At 42.3% G+C, this 23545-nt stretch overlaps 4 protein-coding genes across 10 annotated transcripts; 1 reads left to right on the forward strand and 3 right to left on the reverse strand.

Moving 5' to 3' along the window:
• Positions 1-100: 100 nt before the first annotated feature.
• Positions 101-849, reverse strand: LOC144478883 (coiled-coil domain-containing protein 12). Its single transcript, XM_078197236.1, has 3 exons — positions 685-849; positions 452-590; positions 101-383 (listed from the first exon to the last, which is right to left on the reverse strand). Exons 1-3 carry the CDS (start codon positions 810-812, stop codon positions 189-191), a joined length of 462 nt encoding a protein of 153 aa, XP_078053362.1. The 5' UTR covers positions 813-849; the 3' UTR covers positions 101-188.
• A 591-nt stretch (positions 850-1440) lies between these two features.
• On the forward strand, positions 1441-18915 carry LOC144478830 (F-box only protein 9). Of its 4 annotated transcripts, XM_078197115.1 has the most exons (14): positions 1441-1597; positions 6679-6929; positions 7063-7285; positions 7343-7905; positions 10715-11433; positions 11558-12311; positions 12472-12716; positions 15907-16046; positions 16297-16512; positions 16573-16872; positions 16967-17130; positions 17212-17403; positions 17465-17690; positions 17757-18915. In XM_078197115.1, the coding sequence occupies exons 8-14, from the start codon at positions 16044-16046 to the stop codon at positions 17949-17951; spliced, it is 1296 nt and encodes a 431-aa protein (XP_078053241.1). In that variant the 5' UTR covers positions 1441-1597; positions 6679-6929; positions 7063-7285; positions 7343-7905; positions 10715-11433; positions 11558-12311; positions 12472-12716; positions 15907-16043; the 3' UTR covers positions 17952-18915. The 4 variants fall into 4 exon arrangements, with proteins under 4 accessions (XP_078053241.1, XP_078053240.1, XP_078053239.1 ...); XM_078197114.1 differs by having other exon boundaries at positions 7063-7905; positions 10715-11422; XM_078197113.1 differs by having other exon boundaries at positions 7063-7905; positions 10800-11433.
• On the reverse strand, positions 2128-15042 carry LOC144478829 (uncharacterized). Its single transcript, XM_078197112.1, has 2 exons — positions 15035-15042; positions 2128-6168 (listed from the first exon to the last, which is right to left on the reverse strand). The coding sequence occupies exon 2, from the start codon at positions 6082-6084 to the stop codon at positions 4261-4263; it is 1824 nt and encodes a 607-aa protein (XP_078053238.1). The 5' UTR covers positions 6085-6168; positions 15035-15042; the 3' UTR covers positions 2128-4260.
• Positions 18916-19026: 111 nt separating the features above from the next.
• LOC144478831 (progestin and adipoQ receptor family member 4) lies at positions 19027-22686 on the reverse strand. 4 transcript variants are annotated; one of them, XM_078197120.1, is made up of 5 exons: positions 22126-22686; positions 20519-20743; positions 20387-20446; positions 20124-20285; positions 19027-19609 (listed from the first exon to the last, which is right to left on the reverse strand). In XM_078197120.1, the coding sequence occupies exons 1-5, from the start codon at positions 22352-22354 to the stop codon at positions 19398-19400; spliced, it is 888 nt and encodes a 295-aa protein (XP_078053246.1). In that variant the 5' UTR covers positions 22355-22686; the 3' UTR covers positions 19027-19397. The 4 variants fall into 4 exon arrangements, with proteins under 4 accessions (XP_078053246.1, XP_078053243.1, XP_078053245.1 ...); XM_078197117.1 differs by having other exon boundaries at positions 19027-19693; XM_078197119.1 differs by having other exon boundaries at positions 20124-20261; positions 20343-20446.
• Positions 22687-23545: the final 859 nt, after the last annotated feature.

Below are 23545 nucleotides of genomic sequence, written 5' to 3' on the forward strand. Positions count from 1 at the left end.
ACCTGTATCTATTAGTCTATAGCTTGTAAGATTCTTTCAGAAACCGACATATATGTATATTTGTGTCTATAAAATACAGTCAACCAAAATAAATATCATATTAAACCAAAATAATATAAATATCCTTTATTATCATATTTTACGTAAAAAATTATTCATGCCTTATGGTATTTAAGTACTTAGTAACATCAAGTAGGTGAATACGACTGTTCTTTAGTTGCCATATTTACTACAGCAGCTAAATCGTGCTGCCCTTGTTTTAGGCGATCTCTTATAAGCTCTGCTATAGCTTTTTGCGTTCTCCTCTCTAATTTCTCTAATTTTTTAGCAACATCTCGTTTCAAATCCCAGTCTGGTTTTCTAGGAGCTAAATTACTAATGTCCTGAAGAGTCATAATAAAGATAAATATACGATAATTAATTGGTGAATGTTGTAAAACTAGTTACTTACAAGTTCTTCTATAACAACTTTAGTATTTGCCGCGCTTAACTGATCTTGTACTTCCACTTCTACGTTTCCGGGTTTTGCATCCTCCAAAACTTTTTCCTTAAGACTGTCATCTTGTGGTTTGTAACTTCTAAATTTTGGTCTGTCAAAAGAAAATTTACAAACATGAGTAAACTTTCGTCTTTGAGGTTAGCATAGATTATCGAGAATCTTTAAAAAACAGGATGACAACTCACTTCGGTAATTTACTGGTAACGTCATTTTTATTTTCTTTACTGTCCTCGGTTTTTCGCTTTAAGGCTTGTAAACGTTCTTTTCGTTTTAAAGCTTCCTCTTCCAACGTGCCAATGTTTTCTTCAGTCATGTTTGTTTCTTCGTACGTTCTGGTACGGCCAGTTAGCCGAAACAAAGTATCTATGCATAGGGCATAGAGTACATTTGATTCTGACTTCTCAAGTTCTCGCTAATAATGGACGTTGTATTAGTCAGATGGCACCAGTATACACTTTGCGTTAGGAAATACATATCCATTGAAAATTACCATCCAAGCCAAAAAAATGCAGAAAAGGAAGACATTGGTATGTTTTGTAATTATTATTATTATATATTTGCAAATATGAATTATAGATTTCCAGAATTTAATTCCGATCTGATAGATATGAATAGCGTACTTATACAGCAGATCATCTTTCAAATTTTCATAACACTCTTGGTGCTGTTGAAAAGCCAGAAATGATAAATTTATTAAAGAAACGAATTCGATCTAATAACGCAACCATCGATTTGTGCAATTGAATAGTTAATAAAAAAGGTTGTACGCTTTACAACCGGAAATATATATAGAAGTTAGCAATGTATATTAAAGATTGCTTTTTATAATTCATATAAATTCAACCTGAAGTTATTCTGTTTCTAAGCAACGCGAGCTTCCATTTCTTGCCACTAAAAGCGCTACTATCGCCTACGGAAACTGCACCATTGCTCTTGTTAGATCGAACGGATTATTAGGATCCAGTGGTCAATTATTTGCTTTTTAAAGTAAATAATTTAAACGTTGCAACCAATCAGTAACAAAATATCAAAGATAATGTGATCGAAAATGTGATGGTTTGATCATTGACGAGGTTCCTGCACTGTGACAGAATATACGTAAGTATTAAGTATTGCCTCGTTACCTGTTGGCGGTATCTACTATATTCTCATTATTTTCTATATGTATACTTTTTTACTTATGAATGGTACGTCGAAATAGCTGTAACCGCGAATAGTTATTGCAATGCATTCATTTGAAAGTCAGTATAATGTTAGTGATATAGTTCACATTTAGAAAACCACTTAGAAAACCTGCAGTCAAATGTGAAACAACCAATCTGCAGGAAAAGAGATGAAATAAGGAGCTGGTTACTTTTCGAAATAGTTTATAATTAATATTTCTACAATTATTGTAAGTATTAATTTTGAGGTTAATTAAGGCGACTTTTTAATATAGCCTGCCATTTGCAAAGAATTATTTTAATTTCAAAACTTACGCCGTTTTTCTGTTCGCCGAAAAATGGAAAACTGGAGTTCTCTAGACGAAATTTCGCAATTTGCACTTCTAATGTAGAAGCCGCCTTGGACGAAACGATAAACAGATTATTTTTCAATACGTTTTATTAACATTTTTACAGTATGTCATACAGTTTGGCGTCAGATAAATTACAAGCAAAATCTCGACGATTAAATCTAACGTATCATCTAGGTACCCTAATGTTATATTAATTCGTAACGTATTTATGTATAAGTCTTAAATCTATATTCGACCGCTATGTCGTACACAAAAAACCGTTGCATGCAACATTGTCCGGTTTTTCTCATAAAAATTCTGTTCCACGCACGCTTCTTGGATTTTCGTTCACAAAAATAATTCGTTAAAACTAAATGTTAATTCACAGTGAAATGGTGTATTTGTTTGCACGCGGGTGCGCACGCGTGTTGGGTATTCTATTTAAAACCCCGGGATTGTATAAATTAACGACACATTTCCAAAGACCCGACGAAAGGACGAGTTTTTAACGAATATCGATTTACGACAACCCTCCGAGGAGATTCGCCCGTCGCGAGAGAAATCACGAATCTATGCCAAACGTTTGTGAAATTGGGGACATGCGCGTACACACGCGCGCTCGTTCGCTCTCGCTCGAAGAAGTCTTCCTCGGTGGCATTGTGAGCCATCCTCGCTGGCGAAAGTTTATTTACAGTCGGCGAGGTATTTTCAATCCCGAAGCGTGGCTGGATACACGATTTTGCGAGACCCTTGATCCCAGGAGAGTTGGATTCGTTGCGGCGCGATGTCACGCAGCTAGCTCGTTCTACACGTACATCTAGATAAATAATTAATAGTCAACGGCAAGGCTGGTCTGCCTGGATCAGTTTGATCACGGATCCTAGAGTCGTTGTCCTTCCATGCGATAATATTTTTCATCCGATTAGCAACGCGATACTGTCGCTTCAAACTGTCGTTTCTAACAAATATTTTCGTAACGCCACAGCTAGCTAAACTACTATCTTTCAAGAAATCAAATGTTAATCGAAGAAGAAATTTTGAATATCGCCCAAGGAAATTAAGCTGGGCCGTTTATCGATGATTTCGGTTTGCAACTTACTTCAGCTTATTTGGAACCTTACTTCTACTGCAAATTGATTTTCTCCGAGCATCTTTGGAAGCAGTACACCATGCGTGAAACGATGGAAAGAGTGAAATTGAAATTAGGAAAGGAGAATCGTTATGTGGAGAGACTCTGTTTTGCAATACGATTCACCGTTGCGTAATACGACAATTGAGGATGGTACGAATAGCAAATTCAGACTCCAAGTGCTCCGGATCGTAATTAATGTTATTATGACCTGTTAAGGTCTTCCTTATTACGAGGCGTACGTGGAAAGCGGTTTTTCTTCGGGAATCGTCTCGATCCCACGCGCGATAGAATGCCAATTTTGCCAGAGGAGAATTATGCGATGGCTCTGTCTCGATTTCACCTGGAATTGTTCGCGGCTGCGATTTAGAAGTTCCACGCATATCGCGTTAAGTCGCTCAGGTGTAACGTGCCTATTACGGATTCGGATCTTACAATGCATCCGGCAATTGAATTACTAATTGAAAAAAACCAGCCATTCCTTCTGCGCCATTAATTGAGGATTGAATAGGTTCGCCGACTACGCGCTATTTTGCGGTTGATATTTTGCGAATAATGTTCTTTCATAATTTTACTATCATTGGTCGCATCTAACCTGGTGCAAATGTTATACGCGAGACAACTTTGAAGATTACCAAGATAGAGGTTCTATTGAATATCCGATTGTTACAAATGGAGGAGAACCTTTTCATTTTATATAAATATCCATAGTCTAGTTGGTTCGATCAGTTGATAACGTTTATGTAACATTCGCGATGCTCTCAGGATGCTTCTACGAATGGTGCAAGATGAGGAGAAACAACGGCGATTAAAATACGGAGAAAATGGCCGATTGAATTGACAGCGATCGACACTGAGCGACTAACGCCGATCAGAAAACTGGATTTTGAGATTGCAGTCCTACTGGCGTTGCTCGTGAAATATATAATAAATACAAGTAAATGCAGCTCCGAGCGTTATCTACTGAGCACTCGCATCCACGCATGTGCGCGTACGAAGGACCTGTTAAACTCTAGACTGGAGAACCGAATAAAGGAGCGAAGGAGGAAGAAGTGAGAGCTCGATTTCACCTGACTAATATCGTCCTGCCGTGATTTACATGACTCGTCTAACTCCGGTCTGGTCCCACATCTTTTTTCACGCGGATGCTTTCCCGAACGAGGCTGCTTGATTCGCTTTGAATTGAAGACCCTTGTTCGGAATATGGCCCACGTTCAAGGCCAGCACTTTGGACACGATGTTAAGATCCTCGTGGTTCCCGGTTCCTTGCACGCTGCCCAGATCGCTGGCGATCCCGGATTGATACAAAAGATGCTGTATCTGCTTGGCCGGCGTCGCCGGTTTCGCTTGCCTGTACTGGACGTAAGGATTGTAGTAGTTGACAGGACTCCTCTGGGGCAGGCTGAACCCGAAATTGTTTCTGCTGGCCGTGGTTTTGTGGTCCGCGTTGAAACCGAAGTTTCCTACAGCGTTGAACGCTTCCTGTCGATTGAATCTCGTCGTGGCGGGTAACGAAGATTGGAAGTCGGTGAAGCCGGAGAAGCTTTGCTGTAATCTCTGCTGATGTTGTTGCTGTTGTTGTTGCTGCTGTTGCTGCTGCTGCTGCTGCTGCTGCTGCTGCTGCGGTTGCTGCGTATGCTGCAAGTGGCGCGTCTGCTGCAGCGTTTGCACCTGCTGAGGCTGCTGAAGCTGCTGCAATTGCTGGGGCTGTTGGAAATGCTGCGATTGCTGAGGTTGCTGGCGGAACTGCTGGAAGCGCAGCTGATCGTGGATGTTCGATTGGAAAGGCTGAGGCGTCGCGAGGCTGGGTACTTCCAAGGCCACGCTGGGTTGCAGATGAACGTTCGGGTCAACGGGAGGCTGGAAGGTCAACAGGTTGTTGTTCTGCTCAAAGAAGAACTGCTTCTGCGGAACTGGACGTTGCAGCTGGAATCTGTGCAACCTCTGCTCTTCCAATTGCTTGATCCTCTGCTCCTCGAGCCGCTTGATCTTGGCCTGCTCCTCCAACTGCTTGATTCTAGCCTGCTCCTGAAGATAATACTGTTGCTCCTGCTTCTGTCTGAGCTGCTGCTCGTACAGCTGTTGTTGTCTCACCAAGAACTGCGTCTGTTGGATCTGTTGTTGCTGCAGCTCCGCCAGTTGCCTCTCCAGAAGTTGCTGCTTGAACTCCAATTGTTCCTGCAGCGTCAGAGCTTGGCCGTCGTTCGGAGACCTGAAGATCGGCACCACGCTTTTTGGAATACCCTGTTCGTCTTGTTGCACGGTGAACGCTGCGACGAGCGGCGCCTGGAAGATCTTCACTTCCTCCGTCTTGTCCTTCGCGTCGCTGGACACGGTGACGTTGTTGTTGGCCGCGGTCGAGGGCGAGGGCGTGGGCTCGGCCAATTTTTGCGCAACCAACGCGTTCGCCGTCGCGATACCGGTCGTGGCACTTCCGGCAAGGCTTTCCACGACTTCTGTGGCCGGCTTCAACGTCAGACTTTCCACTTTGCTCACGGAGAAAGTATTGGCCGGCCTCGGAGGACTCTTCTTCTCTTCCTGCTCCGCCTTCGGCTCTATTTTCGTACCGAACGTGACACTTTTCTCGGGGAAGATTACGTTCTGCACGTGAAAGCTCCTGGATTCCTCCTGCGTCGCCTTCTCGATGTGCATCACAGGTGACTTCGGCGTCACGTAACGAACCGAATCCACGAAGCTCGAGTTCTGCAGCTTGTCCTCCGGCGGGATCTCCTCGTCGCGCGGAAAGCTCTGGAACGAGAACATCGACATAGGTCCATGCACGCCGAGGTCACCGTTCAGGTTTTTCTTCAGGTTGATTACGCCATCGAAGTCAGCCCCGACCTGGCCAACCGGCTCCTTCTCGCCTTTATGCTGCTCCGCTGATTCCGCTTCCAAATCAGTCAAAGCCTTTAGCAGGGCTCGGCGGAGATTCTTGTCCAGTTTGATCGGAGGCTGCGTCATGTCCAGGCCCTTCACCGAGATCTCGGTTTCTTGAGATCTCGTCAGGGTTATCGATGTGCTCGCCAATAGGAGTACTAGCGCTGTCTGTAATTACAAATGTAAATTAGCCGGTTGTAGGTCAACGTTGAATTATTATCGACCGTATCCTGATGCGATCAAAGTTTCCAAAATCGTGTACCATTTTTAGTCAGTATCCATCGTTACCAGAAATTACGAATTTCCTTGTTTCGAAACTCGTTTTAATATTGAAGTATGCAAACGTGGCTCACAGCATGCTCCATAAACATTCTTGACTGTACTCGGAAAAATTTGCATACTCGGATGCTTAGAAGGAGGTATTAATCACTCATGGTGAAAGTTGTCCACGTTAGCGAAGCCCACACCAATCGACAAGTTTTCTGAGATCTCCAGTTAGTTTTTTAATTAGTATAAAACATTGACAATTCTGTATCTTTTCTGTCATACAAGATACTCGTAACTAAGTTGATACTTGGCAGTAGTAGTCTATTAGGATGGTAGATCGTTGCACCGTCGAAACTAGTTTCTATTCTTCCTATATACAATCTATATTTATATGGTCGTTTTCCGTTACAGGTTTCTAACACAAAACAACTCTACTAAACCGAACCGTGTCAGATAGAACAAGTTACACAACGGCTTGGTGCCTCGTCATTGTATTATGATAGTAGTTTCTTTTAAAGAAATTAAGAAAAGAGCAAATACCGCATTCGAAGTTACGTAACGTTACGCGTTCACATTTAGTATGAGCTAACTAGTCGAAACAATAGCCTCCTAGACCATACCTCCTCTAAACGCAACTCTTGCTTAAATAGTGTAATACTTTTGTAAGTATCTGTACAACTATTTCGAAAATAAATATAAAGTTCGTTATTAGATGGTCTCAAAAATAATGATAATGGAAGGATACAATTTCGTAGAAGTCAAAATTAAGGAGATGTGTTCTTTTGTAAATTACAGAGTTACTTGCGACATAAATAAAACGAAGGTATTGTACCACGTTTCCCTGTAGCTTAGAAACGCTGCGTGACGGAAACATCTATTCTTAATAAATACTGTTTCATGTTCTCATCACGGCACAACATTTGTTACAAGACGAGAGACTAACGAGGCATACTACAATACAAATTACGGCAAATTTACAAACTGGCGAACGTCGATAAACTTTAATAACGGAACAACGGTAGATTTGATGTAAAATTACCGCATAACAAGCTTCAATTTCGAATATTAATTGCAGGTTCTAAGGATGGGGGACGCAGCCGGTGGCCAATTATCGAGCACATTTCTTTATGGTTATGCAGTAAAATTATTGCTGGCAGATAGGAATGCGTCGGAACAGAGAAAACAGATCATTCCCGACGGCGACCGCACCTCGGAGGTCGTGTGCCCCCTTCCGCTGGCTTTGACTGGATATTACTTCAACGGCGCGAACTTTCACACAGCGATCGTTAAAGGCTGCGCGACCGAAAAGGAAAAGCGATTTTCGTTTTCCCCGGCCCGGCGCGGCGCGGCGCGACGCGACGCGTTGCGGCGGAGGAATGTTGTCGAACCGTCAGAAAACGCAGCTCAGCTTCCGTTCCGAACGATTCCAATTGGAAGCGTCGTAGAGGCGACTCGCGTCGCTGCAAAGTCAAGAGAAAACACTCGGCGTGCTCCCCGACCGATGGAAAAATGGTAACCAGGTGGTCCGGTCGGCCACGAATGCGCTGCCTCTGACATTTGCAAAGAAAGTTACGCGAGAAGAAGCGCTCAAAGCCGCCGCGTCGTGGCTCGGCGTCGCGTCTACGTCCGACAAAGCAGGTAAATGTTGAAAGAGACAATGAAAAATTGATGCTAGACCTTAAGGCGTGGATCGAGGAAACCTGTTACTCATTTTAAGATCCAAGTGTCAATTGTATTCTCGCAGGGAATCTTCCTGTGTGCACGATTAGCTTTTCCCACACCCAACGCTGTGCGCCGCGTGACGCCATCGGGGAAATCGCGTTTTCATCGTTTTACATAAATGTCGTCGAAATTTATGTACGCGTGTAACAATTAAGCGGAGGTTTTCATTCGTTAGAATCGATTCGAGGCCAAAGAACACATTTCATTTTTAACAGATGCTTCTGTTGCATAAGTTGTCAATTAGATTTTATTTATTCCACTATTATCGCGGATGAGCGTGAATTTTAATAATATTATAAGAGCGGGAACGAATATTTAAATCTCTAATAGCTTCTCGCGTTGCGTAAGTCGTCAATTAGACTTTATTTATACCATTGTTTCGCGGATGTTGTTGTTTCGCATATTTTCTACATTACAGAAATGTAATGAATGAAAGTGGACGGTAAATTGGATTAGAAAGTTTGCTTGTAATTGCTTTTGTAATGTATGATTATTTTGGGCCTGCCGCTTGAATTTGAAACTTAAGATTCGTACAATTAAAATCTGTTGGTCCAAACAAGTGGTCGATTTTTAATTGCTAATTAAGGAAGTAGTATATTTCAGAGACAGAGTAACATTTGCGACAACCTGTAGACCAATTAGTTAAACGTACGATAACGCGACTCGTGGAGAAGCAGCTCTGGCATTTATGGGTATAACGATTACAAAACGAGCGGCATTAACCAATGGATTCCACTTTTTATGGTCGTATAGTTTTCGGGCGCTTCCGTGGTCGAAAACAGTGGGGACGAGGACAGGCAGAATTGGGCAGCCGCCTAAGCGTAATGGCTATAGATCATCAGAAACTTTCTAAACCGCCGAATGATCGTGCGAACGTCTCGGTCGTCTTTGGTCCAGCATCTCATTAACGTATTCGAGCGCCGAAATATGAAGGCGCGAGTGTGTCAAGACGATTCGGCGCGTTTACACTTTCTGTTGCTTTTCGAGATCCATGAGGTTGACCGATCGTCCGACACGTGTCTCACCTGGTACACTTATCGCGATAAATAATGCGAACGACTTGGAAAAGAAATTCGCCTGCTGCGATTCGATCGCGGGCACAAGTCGGAATTTCTAATTTCTAATTGAAACAGCAATCGGAGATCACCCTGCTTATGCGCTGGTTCATTTTCAAATGAATTTCAATTTAATCGCTCTAAATCTAAACTGGAAATCAAACGGTGAAATCAAAGTTTCCATTTAAATAATTAAATTAAAGGCGGCATTATGTATCGCTAAAAGTTTATTGGGTCGGGTTTAAATTGAAAAGTTAATAGATTTGTAACACGAGCGATCAGATCGAATAGAAATTTTCAATTAATTAGAATAAACGATAGTACAGCGATGCTGTTTACAGAATAGCAGGGGCATAGTCCAGAAGAAATTGTTTAAAATTCTACGGAGCGAAGCTTAATGAGAAACTCCGGCGGGTATTTTATGACAGCGTGCGTGACTGACGTCTTCATTGACAATCGGCTTTCTACGGGCCGATTTTCGAGAAGACAATTCTCGGAGAAGTCCCGCCGTTTTCCATTTCTAGCATGTAAATAGATCCGGTGAGAATTTCTCCGCGACGAGCGTCAAACGAGCAGCTCGTCGATTAGAAAATAACAATGACACATGAAAGAGTTAATGGGCCGTCATCTTTAGGCCGATGCAAATGGGGAAGAAGGTGTTAGCGAGAAGCGAACATTCCTCAAATTACCAGCCAGTAAAGAATGAAATTATAAGCTTGCCGAGCAGCAGTCGAACGCAATTTCACAGCCAGTTCTCGGTTTCTATTCCCGCACGTTAATATGTAGACCGAGTGTCTTCGTACAAACTCAAAGTCTTGCATAATTGCAATCTTTCGAGATTAAATTATTCGAATCGTTCTTAAATTCTTTGAATCTTCTTATCATTTTAGATAGGTTATAATTCTTATCATTTTAGATAGGATATAATTCTGTTCAAACATCGTGCTTAAACCTTTGTTTTGATTCCCTCGCGGGCTACTCTAATTTAGTTACTTGCAGTTGCAACGATAGATCATTTCTATAGACTGCAAGTATATAATCCAAAGTTTCCGTTCTTCCAGGATGAAAGTATGAGCGTAAGAACCTCGCAGCGAAATCGTTCTACAGTTATTATCACGATTCCAGATCAATTTTATGCGCTTTTCTCTGGCTTAACGATACGATAGGCCGATTCGCGCGAAAGAAACGACCGGTTAACTAAGCGTTATGGTTATAATGGTGCGATGCGGCCGACGACGAAATAATGCGCTTCCGGAATCCGATATTCTTGACACCGAAATCGTTATCTCGATTGTCTGCCTCTGATGACACCAAACTCCGTTGCGTCACAATGCAACGATTCAAGAAGTAATCTGCGCTAATTGAACGAGCACCGACGAACGATCCGTTAACCAATTGGGCTAATTATCGTGCAATGATCAGAGCGAGTTCCACCTGCAATAATAATCCTCTTCTATAGATTTCGCGCGGTACCTCGTTCCCAGCAAAGTTCTCTTACAATCGGGTTCGTGTCGTTGTAATTACTCTTGGATCTCTTTTAAACACGTTCCGTTGTTGTATCTTTCCACAAATCGTTACGTGGACGTAATTGTATCAAGAAGCAACGTTTACTCGTGCGCTCGCAGCTCGAGCAAACGGTTTCTCTAACAGCGCACGTTTTCTGTTTGCAGGTACCGGTAAACTGGTTTCTCGAATCCGTTAGAATAATTTTCGTTTTCGCTACCGAGATGAGAAAGTTGATCAAAAAATTTCCAGATGCTGCTAGCGAGGAGAAGTAGCAAAACTTCTTCTACAACAACCTTTTGCGGGGAAATGGTAGCAATGCATCGGTTACAGATCATAATATTCGTCCGACCCGACGTTCGCAACTTTGAATCGAACATTTTCGAGCATGTGCTCGCGATAATCGTCAAGTACGCGATAATTAGAGGCGTCGGACGGGAAACGAGACACAAATAATTCGCGGGGTTTCGCAAACGATTCGGTTATATCTTCTCAATTCATCAGAAATTAAGATTATCGGCGCGCCACGGCAGTTCGAGCGGTTAACGAGCAGTTACATACGATTGGATACAAAACACCGTGAGAGAGACGGCCTCGATGTTCGCACGATGGAAGCTGGACGATTCGATGTAGAGAAAAGAAGAGAAGAGAGGAGAAGGCGCCCCAGGCAGAAGGCGGTACATACTTTCACTCGATAGTATGTCGAGGATGTGCACGCTCCTGAACTTGCCGTGTCTTCGTCGTCGGGCGCGCCGCGACCTAAACGAGAGGAGACGATCGAGACAGATATCAGATTTGTCACGTGCTAATCTTACATTCGGCTGACGAAACGTGATTCTGCTGCGAAGTGTTGGATGAACCTATTCCCGTTGAACGTAAATTGATCGTAAGATTTCACAATGAACTATTGGCTTCTCGTTAACGTTTTAACCAGTAAAACTAGTAAAACTTCGAGAAGATCGATTGTTTTACTTGGTTTTCACTTTTCAAAATATCTCTATTTCTTTTAGGGAAAGCGAAGGTTTGGATAAATGTACGCTTTTTAAGAGATCGAAAGAACGATGAATCGCTTCTATCGCCAAACATCGAAACATCAACGAAATCTTAACCGATCCAATTAGACCGCGCTCTAGCGATACGTCGGATTGTTTATAACTAACACGGGCGAATCTCTCCTAGGATTCTTCGAAACAGGAATGAATAAAAAATTTACGTGCGAATTTCGTAATCGAGGGTTTCGAGGATCGCTTGGACATGCTTTTGTATTACGAACAGGTCCAGGCAGAAACGCGGAAACCGAGGACGCGTGAAAGCGCGTTTTGACAGTGTCGCCAAGTACGCGGCGATTATACAACGAGTCCTTGGCGTTGAATAATGTATGGTGGACAACGATAGAGTCCACGAGAGGATGAGCAGATCGAGCCGAGTGCAATTAAATTGCAACGTACGGTGCTACGCGCACCGTCGTATCGCGGGCGACGACGAGTGAAAGTCGAGGATGACAGCTTTGTAGGAACGTCGGAGGAACGTCCTCGTTCGGAACAATTTATAGAATATAGAATGAGCTACAATATACAACTTAAGGAGGTCTTCGTGATCGATTCGGTCCATCGACAGATCGATGGAAAGCGATCGAAGAAAATCATCCGTGGGAAAGATCCCGGCGAATGCACCATGGTAGGAGAATATCGAGCGACGAAACGATTTGCTTCGAGTCAAATTCTTCTGGCTTCAAGAGGTCTTAATCAAGTTTTAGGGTACTAAGTAAGTATAATATAATAATTAAAGTTTAATTATTTTCCGCATCGATTGTATAAAACGAGAATTATTTCTTTTAACAGTTTTAAAAAACCACTTTCCTTAACAATCTTAACAAGTTGAATGTTTTTACGATGTCGTATTTAATTGTTAAATTTCGTTGCAGATGACCATCGCTTTCGTAAACGTACTCTCGATTGTTTTGCAACAACTGGCCAAAATAAAAGGGTAGATCCGATCAGTGGCGGCAGATATTTCTTTGAGATTGTCTGATACGTCATCGCCGAACACGAGAACTTTCTTCCTCGACCACCGAAAAAGATGCCACCTGCTTTCGGTTCAACGAACTCATCACCTTAAGAGACACGTCGCGTACCCACACCCAATTTCAGTCTTGTCATAAATTGTTCGGTAAGTAATTACTTTCTCCCAGAGTGTGGTTACACGAGGGACACAGATTTTGCATGTGGGTAGAACGATTCGAGGATGTCTACCTGTCGTAACGATTCGCGACTCGCGACCTTCATTATGGGAGAAATAATGGTAACGAAGGATTTCAGCAGTCATTAGACTTTCAAATCGTCTCGACTTTGACCGATCCGCTTTTCTTTATGTTAATCGTTCTGGAAAATTTCAACCGAGGAAAGTGATCTCTGTTTTCATCAAACTGCAAACGTTATAACTATGAATTTCATGCATTAGTAATCGCAAATGTATGTAATTTGTTCTGATAGGAATATCATTTAAAAATTTCTATGGTCTATGTGATAATCGGAATATGTTAAATAGTTTCATAATTCTTTCAATCTTTGGTTTCTACCTCGAGCGTGCTACACGCGTCGTGCCGCGTTCACCTAGTGGAAACACGCGACTATGCTTTCGAAAAAGCCGACCACGTCTGCGTTTTGTTTTGAAATCTATACTTGATGGGATAGAACTGATTTCCTTTTCACTGATTTGATGGCGCGAGTGCGAGAAAAAGGACGAGCGCGATGAACGCCTCAGCCGTTCGCGATAGAACCGCAACCCCGACCGCAATGTGTATTAAATTTCCAGGCGCGTATGTGTTACGCGTTTAAATTAATAGCATCTGTGTCTTGCCTCGCGGTCCATTAACTCCGCGAAAGCTAGAATCGTGCGAAATTCGCGAACGCTTTGGTATCCGTATTTAGGCTCGTCGCTCGTCGCGTGACAAGTGGACATCGATGAAAAATGATCGCGTGCGCGCGATGTGGATTCGGGTTTCGATTGAAATCTTCTTTTGGCTAATTGCTGCTCGCGCCAGATAACAAATGGGTTGATGAAACCGCGAATCCGAGGACCGCGCGTGCTGCGCTCAAGGAATGCGTTGCTCGAGCCGGTCGCGTGAACGACTCCCTCGTACCATCGCAAATTAATGAACGCAGCGAGCGCTAACTGGCCGCTGTAATGGGACGGGAAGTCTACGTTTCTCGGCCGTTGGAAAATCGAGTTGTACAAATTAGTCCTCGATAGTCGAGGAAACAGCGCGGTGTTAGAGGAAGAACGCGGCGTGATGGCCGAAAGAAAGTTTTTAATGATCAAAAAATGACCGTCGTCGCGCAGTGAAACTTTGAGCCGTAAGCAATCGGGGAATACTCGTACGCGTGCCATATTAATTGGAGCGTCAAATATCGAGAATTCATTCGGAAAACGTAGAAGCATTTTCCGAATGTGGCGTCTCGCAGATAAAGTACGTAGAAAACCAAAGATATCTTTCTTCGAACATTTTTTTATTTTCATGATATTAAAAAACATGTTCCAACATATTTCAATACAGTCCGCGATGTCTTTCATGACTCTTCACTTTGCATGTCACATACTCGTACCAACCCAGAGACGCAAACCTTTTGAATTTTGTGAATGAATTTGCAAAGCCGACTAAAATAATTGCGATAGAGGAACATAAGCCGAGATTCGAACGAAAGTCGACGCAATTAGTTGTGAAACGGGAGAAAACACGTGGCCCGATATGATCTCGATTTTGATCCGCGGGGCGTGTGCCGAGTACCACCGACCTACATATAATAATATAGATCGAGTCGAATAATATATTCGATTAGAGACAAGATGCACGACTACGGGCACGTAGATGAATGGGATGAATTAAACCATTAGACACTGCAGAATGTGCCACGTGAACGCACACACGGAAATATCTGATCGTAGGAGCACACAAATAAGTACGGGAGAAGAAAGTGGCCTCCTGCACAGAAGGCTCATCGGGAACTTCTTCTGGATAGAAATCTGAATTTTTCCAGCATTGAGTCGCACGGTGCTGCAACTAACTTTCGATTACCACCGCGTAGACATAACGTATACTCGTTCTTTGCTACGGGAACAACGGTTTCGAGCCTCGAACTTGCACCTTCCATCTAGCAGCCGGTGCTAATTAATATCGGCTTAATTCTACCGATATTCTTGGTTTGTTAGAATTTCGTAGCTACCGCCTCGTTAACGTAGAAATTCGACAGAAATTCTCCGACGTGGAATCGTTGCTCACTTTCGATGATCTAAGGATCGACGAGCGACACTTTTCACTAATTGTCAGCGTTATATCCGCGACTTTGATTCACTGTCACAAGCACGTGATACATCCCTCGCTGTTAGCAATCGTGCGTGGTGATCGTTCGAGAGAAACCCGAGACGATAGTGAAAATAGAGAAACTTATTGTAGAAGAGGTACAGTGAATGAGTAGTTTCGTACTCACCAAGCTCATGATGCTGTCTGTGCCCACGCTCGGTTAGCACGCGGCTTTTACTCAGGAAGACGATCTTCGGGTAGTGATAGTTTTCTGAAAGAGGAGGGGACTACGATGTTGATACACGTGTAGGAGAGGCATGCCGTTGAAGAAACCTGCCAAGGAATTCGCTTCTGTTTGATAGCTTCCAAATAACGACAAACTTGTTCCGGGATCCATCGTTTACGAGATTTTCGCATTCTAGTCTGAGAAAGTTGTCGCCGCTTCCGGTGCAAGTCTCGAACTATCGAAATCTTTATTCGTAGCGATTGATTTAACGTTATTAGATATTTCTTGAATCACGCGGAATCTTCGTATTAATTTTGTTCTTTGTTATTAGTGTCTTGGGTTAATTGTCTTGGAATTCGATCCTTGATTCTTGAAATACATACTTGGAAAAACCAAAAATATATGGCCGGAGAATCGAATTCCGGATCTTCTCTTGCCGGGTGATTGTTTTAACTAATTGAGCTAACCCAGTTATCCGATGCAATTAATTTTACGTAGATCGTTTAAATGAAACGAAGATAATTTTCCACGTCTTAAAGTTTCCGTAATTTAGTTTTTCAACGAATATACCGTTCCTTTTGTGACGTGTTTTCTTCTTCTTTTAAGCTTTTAACAACATTCGAATATTACTTGAATGAAATGTTCAGTAAATAAATAAATATAGATAGATAATCGTAACAAAATGTACTTGCCAATGATTTTGTTATTGTATATATATTATCATAGTTCGTAAAGAAAAATCGGAGAATTCAAAATTGTTGCGTCAGCTGACGATATATACGCGCACACGGGAATGCAATCTATAATGACGATCAGTACAAATTGCATCGCAGATACGCAGAGCAAACGGGCGAAAACCATGGCGGCGGTTCTGTTGGCGAAGTTGCACTTCCGTTGTGTCGTACGTTTTTCCGACCGAGAGTACAAGCGCTGAAGAGATCGTACCATAAAAGTTGAATCAGGATCAAGAATGGTACGTGTGCCGTCGCTAAACAACGACTGTCGTCCCAATGTTACCGAATAAAACTCTCGTCACGTCAACATAACCTCAACCGAGAATGATACAACGTCATCGTTTCGATATCATCTCTTTTCGTTTCGTACCGTAACATTATACATACTAATCGTTTGAAATCCATTTGTCACACGTCCATATCTGATCGCATGAGATTTGTTGGCGCGATTAAAATGGTTCGTCATGTTATTTCCTGCCGCGGCAACAGAGTCAAACCGGTCAATCTGGTAAATCAGATGACGACGGCGAGGATCAAGAAGGCTCGTCTTTCTCGGACACCAACATCGAGGATGCCTTAACATCTTTCCGGGAGCAATGGCAACGCGAATTGGTTTTATCGCCGAAACGGGATACCTCCAAGGCTTCCTCCTCGAAATCGGTCGAAATCAACGTCGACTACAACGTGGAAAACATCGAGGACAAGGTAACACCATTCGACGATTGTTAAGCAAATCCTTCATGATAATAGATGATTCTGTTCCAGGCGAAAAATTTGTTTTTGATAGGCATCGAGTACGAGAAAAGTCGAAAATTTTACGAGGCCATTCAGTTTTACAAACGCGCTGTACAATTAGTTCCTGACATTGAGTTTCGGTTGTATGAGTCGACTAAAATGGTACCGAACGACGAGAGCCTTGAAAGCTTAGACAATGATTCAGTCTCTGTTGATAATAACGATGAGAATCATAATGACGAAGAGGAAGAGGAAAGTGATTTATTTGTTAAGCTATGCAAAATTGTAAACCGCAATAAATGTGTTTGTTTTCCTAAATTTGAGCAAAATGTTAGTATTTATTGTTTACAATTGGTGAATCAGATGTTATATCGCTTCATGGGATGCCTTGATTATGTTATTGACGTCTGTTTCCTTGCATTAGACAACACATATTTCTGCTCTGCCAATGGAGATAGTGCTTTATATTTTGAGATGGGTCGTGTCCTCCGAGCTAGACATGAGGTCCCTGGAAATGTTTTCCAGAGTGTGTCGTGGATTTTATATATCTGCCAGAGACTCTGAGATTTGGAGGCTCGCCTGTATTAGGTAAGCCGCAAGCATTTCTTAGCGTGCCATTCATAAAGTCAATAAAATATTTTTCAATTACATTGTTACTAAATTCTCTAGAGCATGGGGTGTCAACTGTGGCACTTACGATCCAACGTACCAGTCGTGGAGGGAGATGTACTTAGAGAGGCCTAGATTGAGGTACAACGGATGCTACATCAGCAAGACTAGTTACATCCGCCACGGCGAGACCAGTTTTCAAGATCCGGTTTACAGACCGTGGCATCTGGTGGAATACTTCAGGTACCTAAGGTGGGTATGGTCGCAACTTCTCGTCATTCCGATTCTAATGTTATCTTCTCACAACGAACAGATTTTTCCCTGAGGGTAAAGTCCTAATGCTAACTTCAACCGACGAAGCACAAGCCTGCGTAAACGCTATGAAAAGTCGCAGCCCGCGGAATCCGTCGGTTTTGGTCGGTCATTATCGATTGCACGATAATTTCGTTACCGTAGTCCTTAAGAAACAGGATTCCAAGGTAGCCGTTATCAACAGAAAGAAAAAGAAAGAACCTACGCACGAACGAACGTTCCATATTGTAAGTACGTCAACTTACCACACTGTTTTCGAATAGAGCGGCTACTATGTCATCTTTTTTTTTTAGGAATTCGAAATCAAAGACCACTACAAACGAACTAATTCTCTTTTGAAATGGCTGGGTTACACTATAGTCACGAGGTATGGGAACGAGCACGAGGCACGAATGTGCTTGAAATGTGCATTTGCTACCCGATATCCGCCACTTAAGTTTAGCAGGGTCAAGAGCTACACTCAAGAGAGCGAAGCTCCCCTGCAGTAAACAGAGCTAATTAATTACGCGAAAACTATCGTATCGGAGCGAAGAAGATTTAATTTCCGCAGGTCAGCGTTGCTCGTACAAATTTCTGTGCTTTAGTTAAATGCTTCGGTATTAATCCTTTTCATCTGAAATAAGAGAATAGTTATTTTTTGTTGCGCAATTTGGTATATTTTCAAGAATTTTTATTCACTCATCGTACAATCGTTATGCTACAGTTGTCTGTTAAATTTGAGTTTCACGGAAGCTGTATCAGTGAGTAATCGATGAATGCGATCTATCGTTTCGTGGTGCACTTGTTGTATACCTTGCGTTCTTCCGAAATGTGTACTGCTTGTATTTTCCGAAGTTGTTCGCATACTTTATTCGTCGGATCTTTCATAGAATTCAGGGCGACAGTTAATTAATGGTTTCTACGCTGCAGGTATACTAATAATAGTTAATATCGATCAAACTATAAACTAACTATCATGGAGCATGCAGCTTTACTTAATCAGAACCGCAAGAATATAGAAGATACATTGACGCAATGCAATAATTTCTGTCCATGTCTAACGAGACTTTAGTTCTTGCAGCTCTGGTTGTTCTCTTCCATTAATTTTGTATAGGATTCTACTTAGAAGCGCCTACGTTTGGTCGAGTAAGAAATAAAAAAGTACGAGTACCGTATATTAATCGAATATATACTTGTTTCGCAATCATAGAAGGTCTATTTGCGGTCGATCGCGTTCTAATGCGATGCAAATTTCTGCCGGCACTACGCGAGTAAAACGAAGTTAGGTACGCGAGTAATATCGCGACACGGTATTAAATGAATTCGAATGAATAGTTTGGAACAGTTTTATTCGTCTAAATATAATACTGACATTGTGAAGCGATTTACTTGGATCGAGAGAATGATTGCTCGGGAACACATCGTGTACGTTGCTGTGAATGTCTATAATAAACTGTATTTTTGATGTGCTTATTCGCTCAAAATTATTCTTCTCGGGTTCTCTTCGTTCTCTCTCTCTCTCTCTTTCTCTCTCATTACTTTCCTCTTCCATATATATATATATATATATATATGTATATATATATATCTCTCTGTTAATTATCACCTGAACCGAATCGGGCACAGATTCGCATTGTCCTCGATATGACGCGTTCAATTTTGTACTAACGGTTGTACTTGGACTGCTCCACGTATAGTAAAAGAGAGTGGAAATTCTTCTTGTTGACAGTATGAAAATTTGGTACGCGTTATGTACATGTCTTTCGTTTGTCTTATCGTACAGGCGCGCATCCACGTAAAAAGATCTCTTTCGCTCTGCTATTAACATATCTCTCTTTGGTCGTCGATCGAGGAACGACACCTGCACGAGAGTGGTCGCCGGTTCTTGTTAGGCTCGTAATTTATCACAGTCTGCAGTGAAATGATATTCACGGTTCAATCACAGTTCATCGTGCTTAGACGAGACCAGGCTCGTCCCGTTGCATGCGTTTGCATCCGACATCCAGGTAAGATCCTGCATCGTTGCGGCGTGCATCGAGCACACCGCCAAAACAACCAGCACGTGCATCAAGTTGTGTGAATTCAACGCCAGGTCCAGCTTGCCAGGAATCCACTTCTCGGGAATACGCATTGCCCCGATCGTCGCTCCCACGACTGATATCATGTCCTGAAACATAATTGGTTTCAATCGGTTGCGACCCCTTCCTCGAAAAATCCTTCTTCATCGATCTCGTCGCGACTCCGATGTTAGCTAAAACAGGAAACGTGTGCATCGATCAAGAGTAGTATTTTTTGTCTCCGTCGTGACATCTTTCAGTTGATAAAAAGATTTCTTTATCGAGTTGCAGGTCCTTGTGCGTTCATATACAAACTTCCATGCTCGTATTGATTAAAAATAAAATATTTTTATCGAATAATATTCGCAAAAGTTTGTTCTCGCCGTTAGACTTCTAAACTTTAAGCAAACTTCTAAAATAGAAATCATGTAATATTGATCGAAAGTAAATGTGATTTAACGACATTTTACCTCGAGAACGCTATTAGTTGAGACTTTCATATCGACTGTGAGAAATGTTCTAGCGCTAGTAATTCTCAAAACTAAATGATTGAGGATGGTGACTAAAATCGGCATTTCCATGCAGGTGTCGATAAATTTGTGAATCGAATGGTTCCTCGTTTACCTGTAATATAACATGGAGCAACGCGTCCGGATTTCCCCCGCCGATTCCAAAACACCGCAAAACCATTAATAGCATTCTCATGAGAAAAGGAGGTGCGAAACATAATCTTCTCTCCCACGGAGAAAGCGCGTGCATCGCCTGTAAGGTACGAAAGATAATTATCTATTCGAGCAATTAAGGTTAATAAATTAAGCGAATCTGAAAAGTTATGGAACTTGCCATGAGGAGTCCCCACATACAAAGAAAGCAATAAATAAAGATACAGAAATACCAGTAACTGTCTGGGAGACAGTGGACCGTTGCCGTCATCATAGGCATCGCTCCTAGAATATTAATAATTCCGATTATCTATTACCATTGATGGTCATGCTTCAGACAGATTCGTTAGAAGTTACCGAAACTTTGGCACAGCCATATGCCGATCATGTCTAGTTTCAGCAGTTTTCTGTAGAAGACCTCATCATAATTTAAGTTCATGAAGAGATGATAGATGAAGGAACCAATCCACGGACTGACGGCACCGATTAGGTGACACCATGATAAAATTTCTGCGAAGGCACCTTGGGTGCTCCATGGAAGAAGTTGCGGTATTGTCACTAGCATGTACAAGATGGCGAATCCTGTAACATAAACGATGCACACTTCGATTCAAATAATTAATTAAAATTAATAATTTTGTTATCTTAATTTTACCGGAAAAAATCTTTTAGTAATCGTAGGAGATGCCCATTTCGTAAAAGACGGAACAAAACGAGATGGCACAGTTTTTTTACAACTTTATCATATATAATGAGGATAATTGAGTAAAGACATCATTATTTAGAAAGAAATACAATCTTTGACACAATAGTAATTTGCTTCGTTAACAATGTTGCCCTCTTCTATTTTATTGTCATAGAATTGATCGCGTGGAGTTAAACGTTACATGCATAAATCGGTAGCTTCGTATCAAATAAATAATTCATTAAGCAAAAGTATGACATGTCTTTCTGACATGTAAGTTTAACTCGGCCATTTTATGACTTATTAATGAACCAATGGAATATTTCTAAACGTAATTTTGATAAAACGTTTATCATCTTTTAAGTTACTAAAGTATCTGCGAACGCGGTAGTGCTGTTATCGTTATCATATATCGGTGTTACGAATCCACAAAGGTAGTTTTTCTACGGCTTCTGATATTGATTTTTAATCATTCCGCGATACGCCGACAGAAGTATGATGATTTTTGCATAAGTTCACCTTGAAACTCAAGGGTAATCCATTTTTCTTCTTAATTCAATCAGAGCTAACGCCTGTTTGTCCTTCTCAATACGATCAGGGATGACTGCAAAAAGATTAGGTAGTACGGCAGTAGTTGCTATCTATGTTCCTGACGTTTCGCGCGTTTGTAAACCTATTTTTTTGTGATTTACGAGTAACCGTCTGACCTGATTGTTAACTAAAATTTATTGACAAAGTTCTAGAAATATGATCGTTTTGTTGAGATGCACTTGAAGCGTCGGTGTACCAGCTAAGGAATATACACCTATTTCAAGATGCATTCAAACGAGTTTGCACAATGAAAAGAAAACTTCAGAGGCAAATGGATTATATGTACGAGCGGCTAAAATATGCTGTTAAGATAAATAAAAGCGTCATGAGACAATGAGAGATTAATACGAAAAGATGATAAGATCACGAATGGCGGATGTCTCTCGGACGGATAACGTTGTCCTCGATCGATTCATAATCGTAGGAAAACGAAATAATTGCTTCGCCAGCGTAGAATCAGGCTCGAGAGACGATGCAAGGCCAAGTTCCTAGACCCTATCGGATGCGTACCCAGACCTCGCACGCAGTTTCACCCTGTCTCCTCTTGCTGAGAGAGAAGAAGGGAGAGAGGACGGAGTGGGGAAAGTCCCCTCGCCTCGGTGACCTTGATAGGGCTGAGTTAGGTCTCGGTTAGACCCAACCGATGCGACTACACTAGACACACTGACAATGGGGGAAGAAGACTCACCGTGGGTCATGATATTGACGGTCTCATTGTGGAGATAAAACAGACTCCCGAGACACTGTCGCACGGTCATAAGCGGCCTGTACCCGGTGCGGATGTGAGGGTTGAACTGCAGGTGTTTCGGCATGTCTTTCCATTGTCGCAGCAGACAAACGTTCGGTTTCTGTTCGCGTGGCGGCGGCTGCTCTGGCATCCTGCCGTTCTTGATGTCCTGGCTGTCGAACGAGTCCATGTTACTGGTGTCCTGGAGCGGAGAATCTGATGCCTCCGCATTATGCTCGTCGTTTCGAAGCGACGTCGTGCAGTCCGAACGAGTTCGAGAGGGGTGTTCGAAGCACGGTTCACACGCGGATCCCGAAACCAGTTTTATCCCGGCACCTCGTCGCCAACAGCGACGGCGACGGCGACGTCGTTACTGCATCAGTTTCGCACTGGATGGCTCCGTCCACCACCATCCGTGATTCCGAGCTCTCTGACGGTACCGTTACCACGGAAACCGCATCGATCCTTTTCATTGCCAGAGAGAATGCGCCCCTCGGATACGCGGGGAACACCCGCGACATAGTAGTCCACCATCTAATCCCCCTCCCGCAGGAAACGCTATCGTAAATCGTGACGCGCACACATTTAGCGGGCGCGCTCGCGACAATTTGCGGCGCCTCGCTTTTCAAATATCCCCGTCCCCGTGAACAAATAAATCCTGTTGGTGGTTCACGGGCCTCGTGATCGACGAGGCGCTTTGCGAAACCGGGTCATCTTAACAACGAACTTATCCTTTCTACTAATCCAACCCCGAAAGAGCATTTAGTTTAGGCCTAGGCGATTTGAGGCCTTGCTTTCTCACTTTGCAGATCGCCATTTCTACAGTAGATAGTTCCGGATGAAAAAATTCGAAGGAGAAAAGTGAAGGGTCTCTAAAGATTAGGATTTTCATCGTTGGGTCTGCACAAATTCGAAATGGGAAAATGAAGTTGAAGTGTACGCGTTCGCAGGCTGCTAAATGTTGGCAAGGCACTGTGGAAACTCTGGAGTGGGTCATCTTGATAACATCCTTATCTTTAGTAACAGCAGTTCGATCTTAAAAGAGTTTTCACTTTAGGGAATATGAGTATATTGATTTTATCACTTTGCAAGTATTATACTGGGGTCTTTGGATTTTGGAATTGTTTCCTTACTAAAAAGTACGATTGATTTTGGTTTCTTTAGTCGGTGAAACGAACCGCAACTATTTTTAAGTAGCCGCAATTAAGAAAATTTGAATATATTTGCAGGTTCTGAATATATCGTAATAGAAGCGTGAACAATATTCTATAAAATAACAGCTAAGATATTTTAACTGACACTTTGGAATTCAGAACAATTCTTTAAAATTTTCCTTCGTCATTTAGAAAACAACGACACTTTAATTAGAAACAATCCCTAA

This window comes from Augochlora pura, chromosome 3, assembly GCF_028453695.1.
Source record: "Augochlora pura isolate Apur16 chromosome 3, APUR_v2.2.1, whole genome shotgun sequence".
Taxonomy (NCBI): Eukaryota; Metazoa; Arthropoda; class Insecta; order Hymenoptera; family Halictidae; genus Augochlora; species Augochlora pura.